Below are 22,026 nucleotides of genomic sequence, written 5' to 3'. Positions count from 1 at the left end.
GGGATTTCCACCTGAGACCTGCCCACCTAAAGCTGCTTTCAAGCAAACGCGTGAAGATTACGCCCATAAGAGCCATCAGTCTGTAGTTACAAACTCTGTCTAATTTGACATTCACTCGAAATGCTGGTAGGTGACACAGATATGTACCCAGGGCTTTGGGCTGTTCAAGACGGCTGGAGCGATGTAGAATTGGGGGAAGGGGTGCATGTCACCTAGAAATAGAGAGTCTTTGAAGATATCTCTATCATGTCAGGTTTCTTTTTAATAAATCTAGTGTCAGAAGATACTGTGACTTTGGAACTCTTACCACCCCTAATATAAGCAAAGTACTGAGATCTTAAAATCCGTTGGTAGGTAAAGGAGCTATTCAACACGTGGCTTTAGGACACCAGTATGTGTGTATACCTCTCTCATATCTTACATCAGAAATTGCAAATGAAGCCTGACCAGGCGGTGGCGCAGTGGATAGAGCGTCGGACTGGGATACGGAGGACCCAGGTTCAAGACCCCGAGGTCGCCAGCTTGAGCGCGGGCTCATGTGATTTCAGCAAAGCTCACCAGCTTGGACCCAAGGTCGCTGGCTCGAGCAAGGGGTCACTCAGTCTGCTGAAGGCCCATGGTCAAGGCACATATGAGAAAGCAATCAATGAACAACTAAGGTGTCGCAATGAAAAACTGATGATTGATGCTTCTCATCTCTCTCCCTTTCTGTCTGTCTATCCCTATCTATTCCTCTCTCTGACTCTTTGTCTCTGTAAAAAAAAATATATATATATATAGGCCTGACCAGGCGGTGGCGCAGTGGATAGAGTGTTGGACTGGGATGCAGAAGACCCAGGTTCGAGACCCCGAGGTCGCCAGCTTGAGCGGGCTCATCTGGTTTGAGCAAAAGCCCACCAGCTTGGACCCAAGGTTGCTGGCTCCAGCAAGGGGTTACTCAGTCTGCTGTAGCCCACGGTCAAGGCACATACGAAAAAGCAATCAATGAACAACTAAGGTGTTGCAGCGCGCAATGAAAAACTAATGATTGATGCTTCTCATCTCTCTCCGTTCCTGTCTGTCTGTCCCTGTCTATCCCTCTCTCTGACTCACTCTCTGTCTCTGTTAAAAATAAATAAATAAATAAAATTAAAAATATATATATATATGCATATGTATTGATATAAAAGAAATTGCAAATGAAGCACCAGTGGAAGTATGAGAAGATGAAACCATTAAAGGACTTAGATGATAGCTAGATCACTTGAAAATAATAAAGAATAAAAGAAAATTTTAAAAAATTAAAAGAAAACAATAAAACATACTCAGAGGCAAAAGTCCTTCAAAAGTCCTTTCTACATATGATACTAAAAAAAAAAAAAAAAGTCAGAAATGCTAAAAGAAAATACAGTGGATTGTCATTATTCACAGTGTTTCTGTAATAGAAAGTTGCCACGGACACTAAGTGAGTGAATCCTGAGTTATAGCCCTTAGGGGAAATACAGGCTTAGGTTCCTGTGAGGCTCTGGTCACATTTCTGTCACTTAGTCAATACCTAACCTTGTTCCGTGCATGTATTGGTTAGGTGCACCTTATTTACAATATCATGCTGATTTGTTAACATTGGACTCCCAGGCAACAACTACCACTGATGCCTGAACAAAGTGTATTTAACTCATATGTTGTCCATTAGGCCCATCTCAGCTTCCTGCACTTAGCAACCCTAGACAACTCTTCAGCACGATGCTGAATTTTAAATAGTCCGATGGCCAGCAAAAGATACAGGAATGCAAAGAATGCGTGTGGGGCAGAATACAAAACAGAGGGAGATGTCAGCACGCAGACACTTCCTGTTCTTTCTCTGCAGTGCTCTGGAAGGTTCGCATTTAATGGGATTTTTGCAAAGGATCTGATTATTGTGTTCCAGTGTTTTGTTGCAGTATCAAAAAATCTGATTTATTTCTTGCACATTTACGACAGTGGGGTGCCTGGGCTTGGCTATGTTCTTGATTTCCTCGTTGGGATAATCTCTTCCTCTCTCTAGCATCCCAGTGTGTGCACTTAGAAAATGGACAACCACATCATATTTGGAGTTTCCACTACTATCCTTAAAAATGAAGACCATTAGAAAAGAATTTGGGATCAATCAAGAGCGCAAGGGGCGCTAGGAGATTTTTAGGAGATGCTGAGATAGAAAAAGTCGTCAGTTTCCTCATCATCAGCAGAGTCTCTGAACACTTGCTTCGTATTTTTGAAGTAATTCCCACTTTCATTTCTCCAAATATAGCCCCTGAGCCAATAAAAAAGCAATGGTATTACAAGATTATTTTTCTTATAATATAACCATCATCTTTCTAGTATTTAGGATTTCAATTTTAAAACACTCTGTGGATTATACTTTCCTCATGATTGCTCTTGAATATTGGATACTTTTTCTCAGAAGCATTCTTAAGAACAGTGGCCATGAGATCTCAAATTTTGCAAGACCCCAGTCATTGACATGGAAATAATAACGCTGGAAATACTACTTTGTATTCCCAACTCTCCACTCAGCTGGCCTCAGTGAAACCTTAATTACGCTTTCAGTATCTCGTATAACTTCAAACAGCACCTAAGGAGGCATTTTTAAAAAGTGTGACGTGTCTGATCAGTGGATGACGCAGTGGATAGAGTGTTGGACTGGGATGCGGAGGACCCAGGTTCAAGACCCCAAGGTCGCCAGCTTGAGCACGGGCTCATCTGGTTTGAGCAAAAAGCTCACCAGCTTGGACTCAAGGTCGCTGGCTTGAGCAAGGGGTTACTCGGTCTGCTAAAGGTCCACGGTCAAGGCACATATGAGAAACCAATCAATGAAGTGCCACAACGAAAAACTGATGATTGATGCTTCTCATTTCTCTCCATTTCTGTCTGTCCCTGTCTATCCCTCTCTCTGACTCTCTCTCTGTCTCTGTAAAAAAAAAAAAAAGTGTGATGTATTTCAGAAGTAGCCAACTAATCATCTTTGAATAGTGATAGATATTTTAGAAAAATATCAGGCTTAAAAATCTATAGGTAATTTCAGAAGATATAAATATCAGCTCTGTTGATACCTTTTAAGTACTTCTAGCAAGGAGTTAGATGACATGTCTGTGCTGGAATATGCCAGGCACTAGACTGTGGAAGGCCTTGTTTCAGGATGCTTCTTCATTCATATGACTGTCTTTTTTGTTGTAATATCAGTGGGATCTGATTGACCTAAATCATCAGGCTGTGCACATGTTGAATTGCTTGGGTCTTCATAACTGGAGAGTGAATATCAAAAATGGTCTATTTAAGAAGAAAATAGTTCTTTCTTAGAGTTTCTCACATACTAAGTCATGTGAGATCATTTAAAACCTAGCACTAACAATAGGTTAGATGAAAAGACACTGAAATCCTTTTTCATTCAAATTCAAATTTAAAATTTTTGAAAAGCATTTTTATTGATATCCATTGAAAAGTTGTTGGCAGTAGTTTGTTTTCTGTGATCAGTAAGCAGTAAGACTATGTAGAGAGAGAACGCAAGGATCAGTGCCATAATGTATAGATCTGTACATAATGAAATATGTATGGGAAAATATCTTTGCAAAGAGACTGGACAATGTCCCTGGGATACTAGAGACCTATTATTCCTTGCCATGGGCCAGCTCACATTTGTGCTAGCATGCTACACCCCAGGGACACTTACCTCATTAAATATTTAATAAATACTATTTATTTTTCCCATTCCCTTTCCCTCTCCTATTTTATACGAAAGTATGTCAGAGCTGTGTGAAGACTCTTATCCTGCTTTTGTGTATACCTCCGCACCATGTTGTATTCTGTCTTGGTTAGGTAATAAGAAGTTATTTCTGTTCTTGTGATGACACAGGCTAACTGACAGTGTTCCTCTCCCCATCAAGGATAACATGTAAACACAGTTTTTCTTTTATAGGTTGTGGGACTGGAAAGTATCTTAAAGTGAACAGCCAGGTCCATACCCTGGGCTGTGACTACTGTGGGCCTTTGGTAGAGATTGCCCGGAGGAGAGGATGTGAAGTCATGGTGTGTGACAACCTTAATCTCCCCTTTAGGGGTCAGGTCTTTGATGCCATCATCTCTATAGGAGGTAAGGCAGCCTGCTTACATGTTCATTCTTCACCAGAGGATGATGTTACGTGGCTGAGGCCATTCTTATTCCCAACATCCATTCTTTATGGAAAGGTCTCTGTAATTCATTGTATCACATTTAATATATTTCAACTGATTGAATCATTTGACTAATCTCAAATGTACTTAAGGCGGTACATATAATTGTTTTAACTGGTTAAACTGTCAAACTGTTATGGCATTCTTTTTGATGACTCATTCCAATTTTTTTTACTTATGAGTAAGAAGGTATTAGGGGAATTTTACTCGTTAAAAATAGCACTTCGTTATAATGCAACATAGCCAGATCTTCCAACGTGAAGTAGGTTTTCGGAAGTCATGTTACCCTCTTTAGGCTACACAAGTGTGGTCTTTATTAGCAGAATATTGTACGACTAATGCCACCTGAAAGGATGCGTCATCCAATGTGCCACTTGCTGGTGTGCAAGTCACTGGGGAAGATAGCCCCACCTGGTCCCAGGTTGCATGGTTTTTATAATGCCTCTCCGCTCTCTGGCTGCCAGAGGCTGTTCATAAATCCAGAGAGTATGTTTCTCATACCCTGCCAGCAAGTGTGCCCATAAAATACACATGCTAAAAATTAAAAAAATTTAAAAAGCAAAAATCCATGTATGAAATGTACACAGGTCAGGCTCATTTTACTCAGTACATGAATTCTTGAAACCTAATATATTAGTCATATTTAAATATGCTTGAGAGACTTGGAATGTAAGGGAATCTTATGGCAAATTCTTTTGCAAAGCAAAGTACTTGCTCCAATACACTTTAAAAATTAATCTATTTGAAGATAACAAGCTTTTTGAAAGCAAGGTGAACTTATGTAAAACTGACTCACCAGATAAAAACACAGCATAAAACTCTTTGCTCTCTGCTGAAGTAGATGAGAAGTGAATTTATTCAACGTGAGATGGGGACTGCATCTTTGTGTAGTGAGGCTGGGATGCCATAACCTTGGCACTCGTTAGGACCAGCTGGAGATGGTTGCCATGGAAACTTGCTCTGTGACAGTCCTACTTCTTTGCTGTTGAAACTGCAAAGACAGTCCGTTTCGGCTGTCAGCATTAACAGGAGGAATTCTTGTGGAATCAAGCAACACTAGACAATGCTTAAACTCTTTAGTGGAGAGAATTTTTGGTTTAGTCATTCTACCTAAAGACCTAGACATCAGAGAGAGGTCAGAGAAGGGGATGTTTGCTTCCCTTTAATTCACATTAGAGTTAAGGTCTGCAAGGCCCCTTCCACCCAGGCGAGGCTGCTGAGCCTCTGTCGTGGGCATGGGATATTGAGCAGCTTTCCTACTGCGGGGAGATGCTCTGTGGGTGCTTGGTCAAGTCCGTCCCATTTCCAGTTTAAGTCTCATGCCTCGTCCCAAAGGAAATGGAATGTACTGGCTGTCATCTTCTGATTAAAAACGGCCCCTTAAGTGGAAGCACAGCATATGTTTTATGAACTGTAACTCTAAGTTAAATGTGGTGTGGTCATTTTCCAGTTAGCTTTCCCATGTAGAACTACGAGAAATTTCAATAGCCAGTACTGTGATTAAACTCCTCTAGGAGCTAACAGATGCACACTTCCTATATATTTTTGTTTAAAAGTTGCCTAATAACTCAGTTAAGGTTAGATAAAGTCAATCCTGCTTGACTTCTACTTTAACTTTGCAGGGATTGAAAGTAAAAATAATGACCTATAAGTTGTTGACCCTTTAAAAAATACACATAACCCTTTTACATTACATTACATTATTAAAAATGAGAATCAATCAGCCCTGGCCTGTTGGCTCAGCGGTAGAGCGTCGGCTGGGTGTGTGAAAGTCCCGGGCTCGATTCCCAGCCAGGACACACAGGAAAAGTGCCCATCTGCTTCTCCACCCTTCCCCTTCTCCTTCCTCTCTATCTCTCCTCCTTATGCAGCCAAGGCTCCATTGGAGCAAAGTTGGCCTGGGCGCTGAGGACAGCTCCGTGGCCTCCACCTCAGGTGCTAGAATGGCTCTGGCCACAACAGAGCAACGCCCCAGATGGGCTGAGCATTGCCCCTTGGTGGGCATACCAGGTGGATCCCAGTCGGGCGCATGTGGGAGTCTGACTGCCTCCCCGCTTCTAACTTCAGAAAAATACAACAACAACAAAAAAGGCCCTGGCCGGTTGTCTCAGTGGTAGAGCGTCGGCCTGGCATGCAGGAGTCCTGGGTTCGATTCCTGGCTAGGACACACAAGAGAAGCGCCCATCTGCTTCTCCACCCCTCCCCCTCTCCTTCCTCTCTGTCTCTTTCTTCCCCTCCCGCAGCCAAGGCTCCATTGGAGCAAAAGTTGGCCCGGGCGCTGAGGATGGCTCCATGGCTTCTGCCTCAGGTGCTAGAATGACTCTGGTTGTGACAGAGCGATGCCCCAGATGGGCAGAGCATCGCCCCCTGGTGGGCATGCCAGGTGGATCTCAGTCGGGCACATGCGGGAGTCTGCCTCCCCGTTTCCAGCTTCAGAAAAATACAAAAAAAAAAAAAAAGAAACACTTGGCTGGTTTATCTTTGCATTATCGAAACAGAAAAGCACTCCAGCACTTTTCTCCACTTCTGTTTGCTTTATCAATTTTATTAACACTGATCAGTGCTTTATTTATTTATTTATTTATTTTTGCATTTTTCTGAAGCTGGAAATGGGGAGAGACAGTCAGACAGACTCCTGCATGCGCCCAACCGGGATCCACCCGGCATGCCCACCATGGGGCGACGCTCTGCCCACCAGGGGGCGATGCTCTGCCCATCCTGGGTGTCGCCATGTTGCGACCAGAGCCACTCTAGCGCCTGAGGCAGAGGCCACAGAGCCATCTCCAGCGCCCGGGCCATCTTTGCTCTGATGGAGCCTTGGCTGCAGGAGGGGAAGAGAGAGACAGAGAGGAAGGCGCGGCGGAGGGGTGAGAAGCAAATGGGCGCTTCTCCTGTGTGCCCTGGCCGGGAATCGAACCCGGGTCCCCCACACGCTAGGCCGATGCTCTACCGACCGGCCAGGGCTGATCAGTGCTTTAGATGAACCAATCATTCATTAAGATAATGAATTACTTCACAGAAGCCTGCTAGGAACATTTAGCTAACTTAGTGCTTCCTTGTAAATTTTACTAATTCATATTGGTCACCTTCTAGGTAACACAATCCGTAGGATTTTTGGAACATGAAGAGATTTTACACATTATTCATTCTAGGTGTCATATGACAGATGAAGAGACTTAAAATCCATAAAAGTTAAAGAATTTCCCCAGATCACTTGTCTACTAGTTACAGCAGTCAGAGCTCAAAATGATGTCTCTCTGAGAGGCAGGCCTGGGCTATTTCTACCATATGCCCTTCCCTATGGGAAATAAAGAGATTTTACTACATATGAAAACTGCTTCACTGTTCTCTGTAAAATACTAGTACATACGTTTGTAGGTTTGTGTAGGTGCATACACAGTGAGACTAATTTCTTCTTTTTTCAGTTATACATCATTTTTCTACAAAACAAAGAAGAATCCGAGCAGTAAAAGAAATGGCCCGACTCTTAGTTCCTGGAGGCCGGCTGATGATTTACGTTTGGGCCATGGAACAGAAGAACCGGCGCTTTGAGAAGCAAGACGTGCTGGTTCCGTGGAACAGGGCCCTCTGCTCCCGGCTCCTCTCCGAATCCAGCCAGCCGGGGAGACAGACGCCGTGCGGACCCCCAGAAGGAAGCCACCCTCACAGGCCTTGCTCTGTGTGGAGCTGTTCTGTTTGTTTTAAGGAGCGATGTGACTCAAAACGGTCCCGCAGCATGGACTACGAACCGGTTACGGCTAGAACCTGTTGTGCGGATATTTCTAAGGATTGCAGGGAAGCGAACGGATTCTATAACACGTTAGGGAAATCTTTTCGTTCCTGGTTTTGCTCCAGATCTTTGGACGAGTCTGCTCTGAGGAAGCCAACTGAAAGGGTGACAGCCCTGAAAAACACTGAAGGTTGGAGCACGGACACCGTGTCATTCCAGCCTTCCAGACACTCGAGTTTAGACATAGATCACCAGGAGCCGTTTTCAACGAGAGAGCCGCAGTTGGACGAGGATGTGTTTGTGGAAACGTCTCAAAAAGGTTTGGAGTGGCTGAGCGCACCAGCTGCGACGGAACATCTAAATGGAGACCACCGAGGGGACGCGGGGAGGAACGGCGGCCGGCATTCTCTGGGTAGCACCAACACCAATGAGAAGGGCGTGGCCGCAGGTGGCTTGGAAGACGGGAGCCCTTCTGCTAGTGGAACACTGAAAAGGACTTCTGCAGTCGATGCCACGGGTTCCATCCCGGACGACGCAGTTTCTGTCGAAGGACAACAGCCGGACGTTGTGGAGTCCAGAGCCTTTATGCGCTATTACCACGTGTTTCGAGAAGGGGAGCTCTGTGACCTGCTGCAGGAACATGTGTCCGAGCTCCACATTCTGAGCTCGGGGAATGATCACGGCAACTGGTGCATCATTGCGGAGAAAGGGGAGAACTGGGATTGACTGGATTCCTGCGGACAGCCGTTCTGCAGCTGAAGCACGTTCTCTTCACTGGGTTTGCGGTGGTGACCTGAATTTGCGTCCATTTTTTTTTTAACTCATTTATGCTTTGGTCTGTAGAGACTATGAATTGACCATCTTTTTAATCTTTGGGCAAACACAGAGCCTGGCATCTGAAGCATCTGACAAAGGGTATCTGTGGTTCAGCGTTGCTATAACACATCTGAAGACGCCATATAAAGTGAACTTTAATATGCTCTGGGAGTTTTCCCCTGAAAGATGAAATTATGAGACAACATATATATTGTTTTTCAGTATTATAAACTGATTTTAAAAAGGTTCTGTTTTTAAGTAAGCCTTCTAAAAATGGCATTTTTATAATTTTTATAGTTATAATCTGTTTCACAGATTGGATCTGTGTGCCAGGTAACAGGTAAGCCTGTTCCATTGCACAGAGAGAAATGAACCTTGTGGTAAATTATTTGGTTGCCAAGGCCTTGCCTCTGCTTCAGGTCTTCAGAAAAGTGACAAACAGTGGGGAGAGGCAAGAAGTGTCACAGGACTTTTCCAAATGATAAGCAAACTTGTTTCAAGATATGTGTAACAAGGTTATCAGCGTCACTCCCAAGTTTCTGAAGGCACTGTTAACATAGAGAGAGTGGACTATGTGAGTATCTGAAGTTGGAATTTCTCTGACCTTGTTAGAGGCAGGAATATCCCATTCTGCTAAGACCGAGATTGACTAATGAGCTTTCATGTAGAGTGATGATTTTCTTATGGAAATCCGGCTGATTCTCTGCTTTGGTTCTCAATGTAAACAGACTGTTAAGGGGTAAGATATTTGGCCTTGGTGGAAGAACAGCTGTGGAACTCTTAAAAATAATATCCGGCCATGTATCCTTTTGAAAGTGAACACATTTTGTCAGTTCTATTAGAGATTTAGGCAGAATCAGGGCTCACTAATTAAAGGTTGAATTTCTGCACTTTACAGACAACAGACTGGGCATTGTGTGGTCACTGCATCTGTTTAGGTTGAACCGTGGGTCTGTTGAAATCTATGTCATGGAACCTGAAACATAGATACAATTAAGATGAGACTAGAGAGCTAAGAGAAGCAGAAATGAGTTGACCCAGGAATATGGCCTCAGATAATTCCTTAATGAGGAGAGAATTGACATTTGACAAAAGCCATTTTGCTTTATGGACCATTGTAATCCTGGATGAAAATCCAATTCTTGATTGGTTGGTTTGTTTTTCCACTCACATTTACTGAAATAGTAAAAGATTCCATTTGGTTTGGGTTTCTTTTTTCTTCGCTGATTGTGCTGTAACTTAAAAAACAATGCTGCTTTCAAAGAAACGTAAAGAATTATTTTTAATGCTTAGCTGAAAATGATCTCTTGGCTTTAAAATAAGATTGCATCATCACCTGAGGTTGTCTGGCGGAAATGAGGCGTGATTCGTATGGTTCAGTGAACAGTTCGCATCAGAGGGCCAATGAAAACCAAAGTGGGATATAAATTTAAAATTAATTTAGTGCCTTCCATTTCTAAAATTAGGACATGAAGCCATGAGGGTAAGTGGTTTTATTGGTGGACAGAAAAGAATCTCAGAGTCAGAGAAGTTCTCACAGTGAAGGCTTGAGGGCCTTTTTATTACGAGTAGGTTTTTCCTCTTTGAAGCCTGTTGTCAGATGTATCTCTAATCCCAGCCCTGCTGCTAGAAACCTGTGGGCAGTATTTCTGGTGGCAGCCTACCATGTACAGAGAGCTCAGTTTATTAGACTGCTCCAAAAAAAAAACTCCGAGCAGACCTGTCTGAGCAGCCTTTCTCTCTCTCTCTCTCTCTCTCTCTCTCTCTCTCTCTCATACACACACACACACATGCACGCACATGCATATGCACACATGGCTTGGCATAAAATGATTCTCTAGAATGGTTCTTGAGAGAGACATATTTTCACATAATTTTGACAGGGCTGTAAATTGAAAATAACAGCAGTCCTTTGCCCTTCGTCTGCTGAGCAGAGGAATTCTGTGCGTCCAGACTTTATGTTGTATGCAACTATTTAGTTCCACGGTTGATCCCATCTCTTTGGTACACTCGTGAAGCTAACTTTCACTTTTGGATGTACATCCATATATATCGTGTATCTCCAGTGTATATACATAGCCATCGATGAGCCTAAGGTAAATAAATATCTTTTTTTTTTTTTTTCCCCGAAGCTAGAAACGGGGAGAAACAGTCAGACAGACTCCCGCATGCGCCCGACCGGGATCCACCCGGCACGCCCACCAGGGGCGATGCTCTGCCCACCAGGGGGCAATGCTCTGCCCCTCCGGGGCGTCGCTCTGCCGCGACCAGAGCCACTCCAGCGCCTGGGGCAGAGGCCAAGGAGCCATCCCCAGCGCCCGGGCCATCCCTGCTCCAATGGAGCCTCGGCTGCGGGAGGAGAAGAGAGAGACAGAGAGGAAGGAGAGGGAGAGGGGTGGAGAAGCAGATGGGCGCCTCTCCTGTGTGCCCTGGCTGGGAATCGAACCCGGGACTTCCGCACGCCAGGCCGACGCTCTACCATTGAGCCAACCGGCAGGGCTTAAATAAATATCTTGATCACTGAAAAATCTTGCTCATCTTTAAAATTGTCCTCAGAAGTAAAGGTCAGGCGTGAGTGAGTTTAAAGGACCACAAGCAGTGTGACAGTGTTCAGTTTGCATGACCTCACTCGATGATAGGTTCTGTGGCTCTCTCTGAGGTCATTTGAAAGCTTAGACCCCATGATGAACACTGGGTCAGCGTCTTTCCTGTTCCTCGTCTTTCCCTCGCTGGCCTCACCGCAGTCCCACAGTCTAAAGTAGAGGGAGTGTTTGGGAGATTATTGGAATGTTTTTAAAAACCTTTGCTGGTTTATTGCTGCCTCCCTGGCTTATTGGAGGAATTCCACATAAACAGTTAAAGGATCTGAAGCAAGTGCATTAACATGGACCCACGCTGCCTTCCTTCGGAGTAAATAACATGATGGTGGGAACCAAGCAAGAGGCCTCACTTATTGTAAAAATTGTCACCGTAGTGATGAAATGGCACCAGCGTGTCGTAGTAACTGACAAGCCGTCTAACAGGGAACTCCGAGTGTCATCTTGGTCCTCCTCTCTTATCACACATCCATGGGCAGGGTGGTGTATAATTCTTGCCTCTACTTTACCTTTCTGTGTCCTTCCGAGTTCTAAAGGTCAGGAATTCCTCTGTATTTTAATGGAACATCGATGGAATGGGCAAAAATTGGAGGTAATCCCAAGAGAAAGTAATCCAAATATCAACCAGACTGAAACATCAAGGTACCTTCTTATCAGTGGCAACTAACAGCATAAGCTCTGGTGGATTTTTTAATAAAAATAAATGAAGGGCAGAAGGTCTAACCCAGTAGTGGTTGAACTTGGTGGGGAGCTTAGAAGTGAGCTGTGAGCTGTGAGGACCCACTTCAGGAAGGAAAGGAGGGGGTGCAACCACTGGCCAAGCAGCCACAGTCTAGGAAGAACAAATCAAGGCAGACTAGAGCTTTTCTCTCCTACTATGTAGAAAATCTGAAATATATTGATAACAGCAGCTAACTTTTTTTTTTTTTTTTCCAGAGACAGAGCGAGAGTCAGAGAGCGGGATAGATTGGGGCAGACAGGAACGGAGAGAGATGAGAAGCATCAATCATCAGTATTTCATTGCAACATCTTAGTTGTTCATTGATTGCTTTCTCATACGTGCCTTGACCGTGGGCCTTCAGCAGACCGAGTAACCCCTTGCTCAAGCCAGCGACCTTGGATCCAAGCTGGTGAGCTTTGCTCACACCAGATGAGCCCACGCTCAAGCTGGTGACCTCGGAGTCTCGAACCTGGGTCCTCCACATACCAGTCCAACGCTCTATCCACTGCGCCACCGCCTGGTCAGGGAGCAGCTAACTTTTCTTAATCTGCTAACTATTATTTTATCTGTAATCCTCACCACAGCCCTCTTGAGATAAGCATCCTTATGGTTCCCATTTTACAGATGAGGAAAACTGAAGCAGAACAAAATTAAATTGCCCAACATCACGGTCACACCCCTACCAAGTATCACACATCTAGTAAGGGGCAGGGCGGGGATTCCAACCCAGGCAGTGTGAGTCCCAGCCAGTGCTCATAACTACAACACCATATGCACCCAGTCACAGTACTAGACAGATTATACGAACTTTTCAAGATGTGGTGATCCCCTCTGCAAATGAGCTTTAGCAAGGATAAGGAAAGATCATACAGTTAGACCATAGTTGGATAGCTGTCCCTTACATATTTTTCCCCATCTTTTATATATATATTTGCAAGTCTGTTTCTGTTTGATTTCAACTGAAAATAGTCTTGGTCACAAAATGTTGTGCGGTCACTTTTTCCAATTCTTCAGTTCTTTGAAAATGGTATTACTGTTTTCCCATTTTATAGGAGGTGAGAAATTTGAGGGCTAGTTACATATATCATTAATTCCACTTGTGTACTGAACCCCACGAGTTCCCAGATACATAGGCTCTAAGACAGTGAATATCAGATGTGTTGGTGTACACAGAATGTTAGCATTAACTAAAGGTGTCAAGCCGGAAACATTTTCATATTCATTGTATTCCTGCTACCAAGTTAAATTGTTCATTTTGAGAAAAGCATTACACAAAATATCCTCTTAGGAAATCACAATGCCTACCTAAAGTAAACTTGGACTTAACCTGATACATATTAACATCTCTAGCACAAAGTTCTGTGGAACACATTGCAGAAAATACTGTGATAGAACAAAATACACACTCTTTAGGAAAGCATTCATAAATTAACTCTAAATTATTTTCTGCAGGCCCTGGCCAGTTTGCTCAGTGGTGGAGCATCAACCCGGCATGTGGAAGTTTGGGGTTTGATTCCCGGTCAGGGCATGCAAGAGAATCGACCATCTGTTTCTCCACCACTTCCCCTCTCCCTCCACTCTCTTTCTCTCTCTCTCTCTCTCTCTCTCTCTCTCTCTCTCTCTCTTCTCCTCCCACAGCCATGGCTTGAATGATTGAAGTAAAGTTGACTGTTGGTACTGAAGATGGCTCCATGGCCTTACCTCAGGCACTAAAATAGCTCAATTGCTGAGCAATGGAGCAGTGGCCTAGATGGACAGAGCGTTGCCTGGTTGGGGGCTTGCCGAGTGAATCTTGGTTAGAGTACATGCAGAAATCTGTCTCTACCTTCCTGCCTCTCACTTAATTATATATATATATATATATATATATATATATATATATATATATATATCCATATCCATATATATCCATATCCAGATAGATATAGATATATTTTTTTCCTGCTTTGCAATCTGCCAGGGTTTATTATTATTATTAATTGTTCATTTAATTAATTTATAAAGTCAGACCACTCTTGCCCCACCACCCAACTCTCTCATCTTTGGGATTATTTCTAGTCTGGAAAAGGACAGATGAACTATAATCAAAACCAAATGAAGGTTTTTTTAAAAAAAAAACATTTTTTATTGATTTTTAGAGAAAAATAGGAAGTAAAAGAGAGAAACATCAATTTATTGTTCCACCCATTTATGCATCCATTGGTTGCTTCTTGTATGTGTCCTGACCAGGGATCAAACCCACAACCCTGGTATGTCAGGACGACGCTCTAACCAACTGAACTAACTGGCCAGGGGCCCTGCAGTTTGCCATTTTAAACAGTGCATTTGTTAGAAATTACATAATAACATGTAATTATCACATCCCCTAAATGTAAATTTGGGTTTCATAATTGCAATCTTTTTCCAAAGAAAAAGGCAGGAAACAGGCTTCATTCCGTCAATTCAAAGGTCAAGTGAGCTAAGTGTTGTCATACACCCATCCAGCAGATGGAAAAGCCATGGCAGTGGAAAGGAATTACAGAAGTCTAGGCAGATCCCACACTACACCCCAAACGACCCCAAACTAGAATACTCAACTCCTCTTCCCTGACTCAACAGTTCGATTACTGGTTTGATTTTATAGGCTCCGTATCTGCCACCTCGATTATCTACAAAACTGGAGTGAGAGTATTTTAAAAGGAGCTCCCACCAACCGAGAATTAAACTGATAATGCATATGGAGAGCAGTGGCATGGCAGGGAGAACGCAAACACAGAAACCTAAGGAAGCTAATCGAAGAGAAAATGCAAACTGTGCATTGTCCTAGTTTTGGTTTTCACGGGTCCCAGAGTATGTGACACATCAGTAGGGATATGAATCATTTCCGTTGTCACACACATTCTGTCCCCCTCTAGATGTGGGTCTTCCCCATTGATCTGCATGGGTAATCGCTTTATCTGGGTGGATCAGATGAGAATATAATTTCTAGGACCAATCTGATGGACCATTAGTGAGGGTCAGTTGACAAATGGGATCCTTCACTTGACAATTACATATATATTTTGTTATTTCCTCAACTGGAGCTGGGAAGAATCAAGTTTCCCCTAACCTAATTAATTTTTAATGAATCCACATGAAACAATATAATTTCTCTACATGGAACATTTATTTTTCTCTGGATGTTACCTCCATAGAGAAAAGCCATTGGATCACAGCAGTTCGTCTGCAGCCAGTGTTGACTGGTGAATTCCCTGAAGAAGTTATGTTAATATTTATGGTTGCTTAGGAGGGTATTTGGTTGAATGACAGGCATTTCTCTAGTGAGCTAATTACACTGCTTTCATTAGATTTTTTTATTTATGTATGTAGTGCATTAGTAAAAGACTGCTTTTCTACTGTTTATTTCCATGGAACCCTCACACTACTTAAATCTCACTAATATGGAACCCAGTGGAATTTCTGAAACATTTTGAATATGTATTTGAAAGCTGTCCCATTTTCTTTAGATGTTCTCTTAAATATTGTGCTGTAAATATATATATATCCCTAGACGTCTAGTCTTGGCTGTCATCACTGACCAAGAAAAAAGCAACCCTCTAATGCACTTGTCAAAAGATTAAATTAACAATTACCATAGAAATTATATATATATATTTCATTGAGTAGATTTTTTGCTGTTGTTTCAGGGAAATATATATAAAGATAATTGTTAAACATTGTTGTCCCTCTTCTGGTGTTGATGTGTGTTTGTATCTAACATACAAAAACTTATTTTCCTACCACGTACAGTTCCTTTAGGTCTTCCTCAGAAGAAGCTTGCGATAGTTTTGAAAGCACAAATTGATGTAAAATATTTTTACGACTGTGACAATTTAAAGGTATTTTATTTGCATCAACCAATGATGTTAGGATCTTTTTGTGATAAGTATTATTTAAATGATGTCATTTGGATGCTTATGAAATGTGTTAGCTTATTTAAGTTACGTGTGAGTTTCAGAAAGGTCACCAGACGAGCAGTTTGGCCTTTCATCTTCACGTCCGCTGTGGACTCGGCCCCCTCTCCTCATCCTCCCGCAGAACCAGGCAAATTCATATTGAATTGTTATTTTTGTCTACAGGAAACCAGACTAACCATCGAATAATAGGTTGTCTTTAATGGGTTAGTAAAGGAATATTATTGACTTAAAAAAATCTTTTAAGATGAATAAAGATGTGTTGGACTATCTGAAAGAGTGTGTGTGTGTGTGTGTGTGTGTGTGTGTGTGTGTGTGTGTGTGTGTGTGTGTGAAAATAGGGTTCTAATATTGAGAGAATGTCATTTCTTTTGTTATTGGGATGCAAGTGTAACAGTTTCCTTTGCTGACCTTTTCCACCTGCAGGTTGCCAGCTCATTATCAGAGCCGGGGTGTGAAGCAAGGCGCAGGACTGTGTGGGCTCCACTGTGGCTCTAAGGATGCCCAGCTCAGCGGGGCTGCCTCCTAGCAGCAGCCGGTGCCCTGGCATGGTGACCCTGACCACCTCCCACCCATTCCCTGGGATGGAGGAAGCTCCAACATCTCCCCCCACACAGTTTGCCCCTCACTGTGGCTGCTTGGGAGACAAAAATGGAAAGTACTGATAACAAATGAAACAGACTCTGCACCAGGGTTTCGGGAAGAATTAGTGAAACCTCCATAGTGTGCTGTGTCCTGGTTGGCAGGAATCTCTCCAGTTAAAAACATCTCGAGGCCCTGGCTGGTGGCTGCAGCGGTAGAACATCGGCCGGTGTGTGGAAGCCATGGGTTCGGTTCCCGGCCAGGGCACACAGGAGAAGCGCCTATCTGCTTCTCCACCCCCCCCTCTCCTTTCTCTCTGTCTCTCTCTTCTTCTCCAGCAGCCAAGGCTCCATTGGAGCAAAGTTGGCCTGGGTGCTGAGGATGGCTCCATGGCCTCTGCCCCAGGCGCTAGAATGGCTCCGGCTGCAATGGAGCAATGCCCCAGGTAAGCAGAGCATCACCCCGTGGAGGACATGCCGGTGGATTCCCGTCAGGTGCATGCAGGAGTCTGTCCTCCCCGTTTCTAACTTTGGGGAAGGAAAAAAAAAACCCAGAAGAAGAAAAAAATCACTAGTTAATGACTTTAAATCTTACATCTTTGTACTCATCTTCCATTTTTGAAATATCTGCACAAATTGAGCTTAAAAGCTAGTATCTGCTTTACAGTTTTGATGATTGGGGTCAGACACGGTCACCTTTATTACTGCTCTTTACTGTCCACGTCACTCCCCATGGAAGTGCCCCCACGCAGGTGCACCCGTGAGCAGACCCCGCAGGTGGGACACCGCCAGGGGCTTGAGCTTCCAGAGACCGTGGCTGTGGCTGCCTCCAAGAAGGAGGGACTTGCCCACGCCCAGAGCCAGACCTGTGTCCTCACCACACCACACTGCTGGTGTCCCTCGGGGACGTTGTGACCCTTTTCACCCATCCAGATCCTTGTCACACTGCAGCCCCCAGCTCAGGTCCCCTCTTTAATGGAAATCACCCCAATTCTACTGCTCCACGTTGATTTTTCCACTTCACCATCTTACAGCCCTTTAAATTTGGGGTACTGCTATTCGCAATATTAGCAAGTCAAACCTTCCTGGATCACCCACGATCCCCCCCCTCCCATTCTCTCTAATTTAAAAAGGTGGGGGGGGGGGGGTTGGAGCTTTCCCGGCAGCGAAGGTGTGGGTGGGGCGGGGCCCTGGGGTGTGAAAGGGTCTACAGCAGGGAGAGGGGACGGGGAGGAGCGGGGACAGGAGGTTTAGAAATGAAAGTAAGATACATGCCCAGCTAAGGCAGAGTGAACTAGAATGTGATTAGAACCGGGGAAAAGAAATGGGAAAAAAAATGGCCCCCACATTTCCACCTGGCTCCCCGGGGAGGCTGTGAGCCTGTAACAAACACAGCCGCCCCCGCGAAGGAACTGTGCCAGGGAGGCCTGCGCCGCCGGGAAGCGGAACCAGAGCGCCCTCTTCTGGAGGATAAGAGCCGCTGCTGAGCGTTGGCCCAGCTCCGGATAAACGTCTTTACAGAAGCCACTGGTGTGGAAAGCTGTACTAACTGGTAACTTAGAAGTTGGTAACCTGGTAGCAGTTCAGACAAATCTGGTTGTGCAGAGGCAACAAGAAGCTATCTAAGCAAGTTGTTACATCTTCTAAGACATATATATCATTTCAGAGTTAGAGGAGTTTAGTACTAACAAAAGAGTTACACTTGATTGAAAGGAGTTACAGATATAATCTGTGGAGGGCAAATGAACGCATATCTTTTGGGAATATTAAATATGTTCAGAGGCCCCAAAGGGCTGAAATTGTGGTGTGTAGCTGCTAATGTTAGGTTGGAATACTTAAGGCTATCAATGTGGAGGGTTTGAACGACTTCAAAATATTACATGTGCAGTTTGGCAAAGATTACAGTTAGGGGACGGAAACTAAACTGAGTGGGCGCGGACCGACTCAGCGGGAGGTCACCAGGGTGCTCCTCGCTAAGCACATCCCACCGCCCAGCCAGGCTGTCCAGCTCCCTACCCAACCCCTAAAATTTCACATCAGATCCCATGGTGTATATGCTCCCAGGGCCAGAGACGGGGGCTGTCCACAGGGAGAGAGTCCAGCCGAGGCTGAATGGTCTCAAGGTGGTCGGTAGCGCGTCTGTGCTCACTCGAGAGTCAGGAGAGGAAAATTGACGGTGGCCTTCCAGGACCTACGGTGGCCTTCCAGGACCTACAGTGGCCTTCCAGGACCTACAGTGGCCTTCCAGGACGCTACCTTCCCATCTCATCTCTTCCTCGCCTTCCCTCCTTCCTTCAGCTCCAACCTCACTGCCTTCTTGCGATTCCTCAGACATTTCAGGACGCAGGGACTTGGCCCTTTCTGCCCCTCTATTGAGAATGCTTTTCCCTGAAGCAGAATCAATGTCCCCTTCGTTTCCTTTCAGCCCTGGCTCAGATTGTACGCTCTCAAATGGGTCAGCCCATTTAAAACGACACACCACACTCTTACCCACAATCACACACGCAGACCCTGTGCCCCTCCGTGCTCCATTGTTCTCCACAGCCCTTGTCATCCTGAAATATCACAGAATACTTGTGTGTGTTATCTCTACTGCTCACAAACATTAGGGGATATTTTATAGCTTCATATTCATTTTTGGAATATCCCCTAATTTTTGTGAGCAGTATACTTCCATCCACCCCTAAGATGTAGGGCTCCAAAAAAACAGATTTTGTTTTGTTTTGTTTTGTCAGGTTTTTGTTTGTTTGCCCACCACTCTAACTCCCACATCAAGAACTCTTCTTGGCATAAGACAACCACTCAATAAATATTTGATGGGTTTCAATGAGTTCTTGGGGCTGGTGATGTCCCGTGTTCACCCACATGGAGACTTACATGTTCAGCTGTGGCTGGGCTGGGCTGGGCACGAGCCAGTCTGGTCTCCGCAGCCTTGAATTACCCACACCTGACCCAACTCTCCTGCTTTGCCCTCTCCCAGCCTGAGGAGGCTGGTGGGGGCTGAGAAACAAACACACTTTGCCTTTCACCTTGACCGGAGTTTTAGAGTTGGAAAATCAAGAATTGGCTGTCTTGGGTTTTAGGTTTTAAAGAGACCTCTTTCTCTCTCTCTCTCTTTTTTTTTTTAAATTTTTTAAATTTAATTTTTATTTTTTATTTTTCTGAAGTTGGAAACAGGAGGCAGTCAGACAGACTCCCGCATGTGCCCGACTGGGATCCACCCGGCATGCCCACCAGGAGGCAATGCTCTGCCCATCTGGGGCATCGCTCTGTTGCAACCAGAGCCATTCCAGTGTCTGAGGCAGAGGCCATAGAGCCATCCTCAGTGCCTGGGCCAACTTTGCTCCAATGGAGCCTTGGCTGCGGGAGGGGAAGAGAGAGACAGAGAAGGAGAGGGGGAGGGGTGGAGAAGCAGATGGGCACTTCTTCTGTGTGCCCTGGCTGGGAATCGAATCTGGGACTCCTGCACGCCAGGCTGACGCTCTACCACTGAGCCAAACGGCCAGGGCCGAGACCTCTTTCTCAACGCTGAGGGTGACTTCCCTTGGCCGACAGCCCAGGGAAAAAGTCCTCAGGGCACCACTGAAAAACTAGAGCTGGCATGGCAAGCTTGGACCAGGAGGAGAGAGAACAAATGGCTTCCTTGGTTTTGGCAGAAGTGGTTTCTGCAGGATCCGCAACAGCAGCAGACCGGTGTCCTGGGTCCGGGCCTCCTGCATTACGCGGATGTACAACATGACAGTTCTACACGTACATTCCTCACGATGTGGTCACCACAGGGAGTCTTGTCTGACCACCTCTCTCTGAGTGCTGGCCCCCCGCGCCTGGGTTCCTTCTCTTGCTGCTGTTAAGACTGACCGGCTTAACCAAATTGCTTGACCTGTCCTGAGCATCAATTTTTTCATTTGTACAATTTCATCACCTATAAAATCAGGTTAATGATAACAGTCCTGGGTGAATTGAATAAGATGTAACCTGCATTTGAGTTTCAAAGCATCGAGAAAGGAAACAGCTGTGGGGGGGGGGGGGGCATGAGGCTAGCACAGCAGCAAATGTAATATCCTGGTCAAATGTCCGGCGCAGATACAGTGTTTAAAGGACAGACAGAACCAGAATAACTGGAGTGCTGAAGCTGTGACTCTTGTCCTTCTCTTTTTCAGTTATAAAAAGAAAATATTAGTTCTGTATTGGTTAGAAAAAAACAAACTTAAAATGGAAAGAAATATAGGAAGTGGGCCTTTATAGCATCAACACTTCAAATTCTGAATTTTTCACTTTTTTTCCAATAATATATCCAATTAGGAATAGCCTGGTGGTGTTAGACTAAGTCAGGACCAGGTCAAGGCTAGGGTTAGGCCAACGTGGGATGTGTCTCCACTGATTTCCATTGTCCTCCTCCTCATCCCCTCACTGTGCCCACTCCGGTTCCTCTGATTCCCAGCAGATGCTGGTGGTCCTGTGCTATTTCCCGAAGCCCAAGGCCGCAAGTGTGCTACGGGCCGTCCATCCCCGGCAAACATCTCAAGGCTAGAGTAGTACATGTCCAGAACCTGGCTTTCTCCTCACCAGGCCAAGGAACCTCATTCCTCTGGGCCCAGCTTGCCAATCCACATTAATGCAACGGCTGAGGGAAACACCCAAAGCTCCCCACTCAGCTGAGCTTGGGTCTCCTCCATTCCACCCTCTGTCGCTCCATGTGGCTGTCTGTCACCTAAACTACAAGCCTGCATCGCAAACCTTCCCAGGGCTTTCCTGTGCTTACAGACGTGGTGCTCAGCCAGATTGCAGATGAAAAGGGCCTCTGGAGCATTGAGTCCCTACCAGTGAGTGGATCTACTCAGAGCCACTAAGTCAGGTCTTGCTCCTCTGAGTCAGCTCGAATGTGCGCTGGCTTACGGAGCCCTGCGTCCTCCACTGGCTTTACGAGGCCTCCTTAGCCGGGCCCTCTGGCCGCATCCTCTTACCACTCCCTGCACAAATATCCTCCTGGTGTTCCCTCAGTATACCTAGTCATTTCATGCCTGTACACTTCTTTCGGTCTAGGACCTCCCTACGCCAAGTGTGGTTCATGGACCAGCAGCATCCCCCTTACTGGGAACCCAGAACCACAGAATAGGAATCTGCATCTTAGCAGCACCCCAGCTGATGTGTGCAAACATTCAAGTTGGAGAAACACTGAAGATTCCTTCTGGCTCACATCTTCACATTCACACTTGGATACCCTGCTCAGACACCTCCTCTTCTTTAAACCCTTCCCAACATCCCCCTTCAAACCTGACCCTGTCCTCGGGACAAAGAATTCCTCCTCCCTTTGTGCTCACTTTATTATACCCTAGAACTGAAACCAACGCGGTTCCCGGTGCCTGTGTTAAAGAGCATTAGTACCGAACAAACATGACCTAGCTGCTTGCTTCAGGAAACACATGTTCCTAGACCAAGAGGCCGTGAACCAACTGGACTCGCA

General features: G+C 45.0%; 1 protein-coding gene across 4 annotated transcripts in view; it reads left to right on the top strand.

Moving 5' to 3' along the window:
- The window catches only part of TRMT9B (tRNA methyltransferase 9B (putative)), a 45,737-nt gene extending 34,910 nt beyond the window's left edge, over positions 1-10,827 (top strand). For all 4 annotated transcript variants that reach the window (XM_066380257.1, XM_066380256.1, XM_066380258.1 and 1 more), the window contains 2 exons: positions 3,932-4,105; positions 7,611-10,827. In XM_066380257.1, coding sequence (XP_066236354.1) covers positions 3,932-4,105; positions 7,611-8,641 — 1,205 coding nt within the window. In that variant the 3' untranslated portion in view covers positions 8,642-10,827. The remainder of the gene's footprint in view (positions 1-3,931; positions 4,106-7,610) is intronic.
- Positions 10,828-22,026: the final 11,199 nt, after the last annotated feature.

The sequence above is a fragment of the Saccopteryx leptura genome, chromosome 4 (assembly GCF_036850995.1).
Source record: "Saccopteryx leptura isolate mSacLep1 chromosome 4, mSacLep1_pri_phased_curated, whole genome shotgun sequence".
Taxonomy (NCBI): domain Eukaryota; kingdom Metazoa; phylum Chordata; class Mammalia; order Chiroptera; family Emballonuridae; genus Saccopteryx; species Saccopteryx leptura.
The sequence above is the reverse complement of the archived record's forward strand: the minus strand, read 5'-3'. Positions and strand labels throughout refer to the sequence as shown.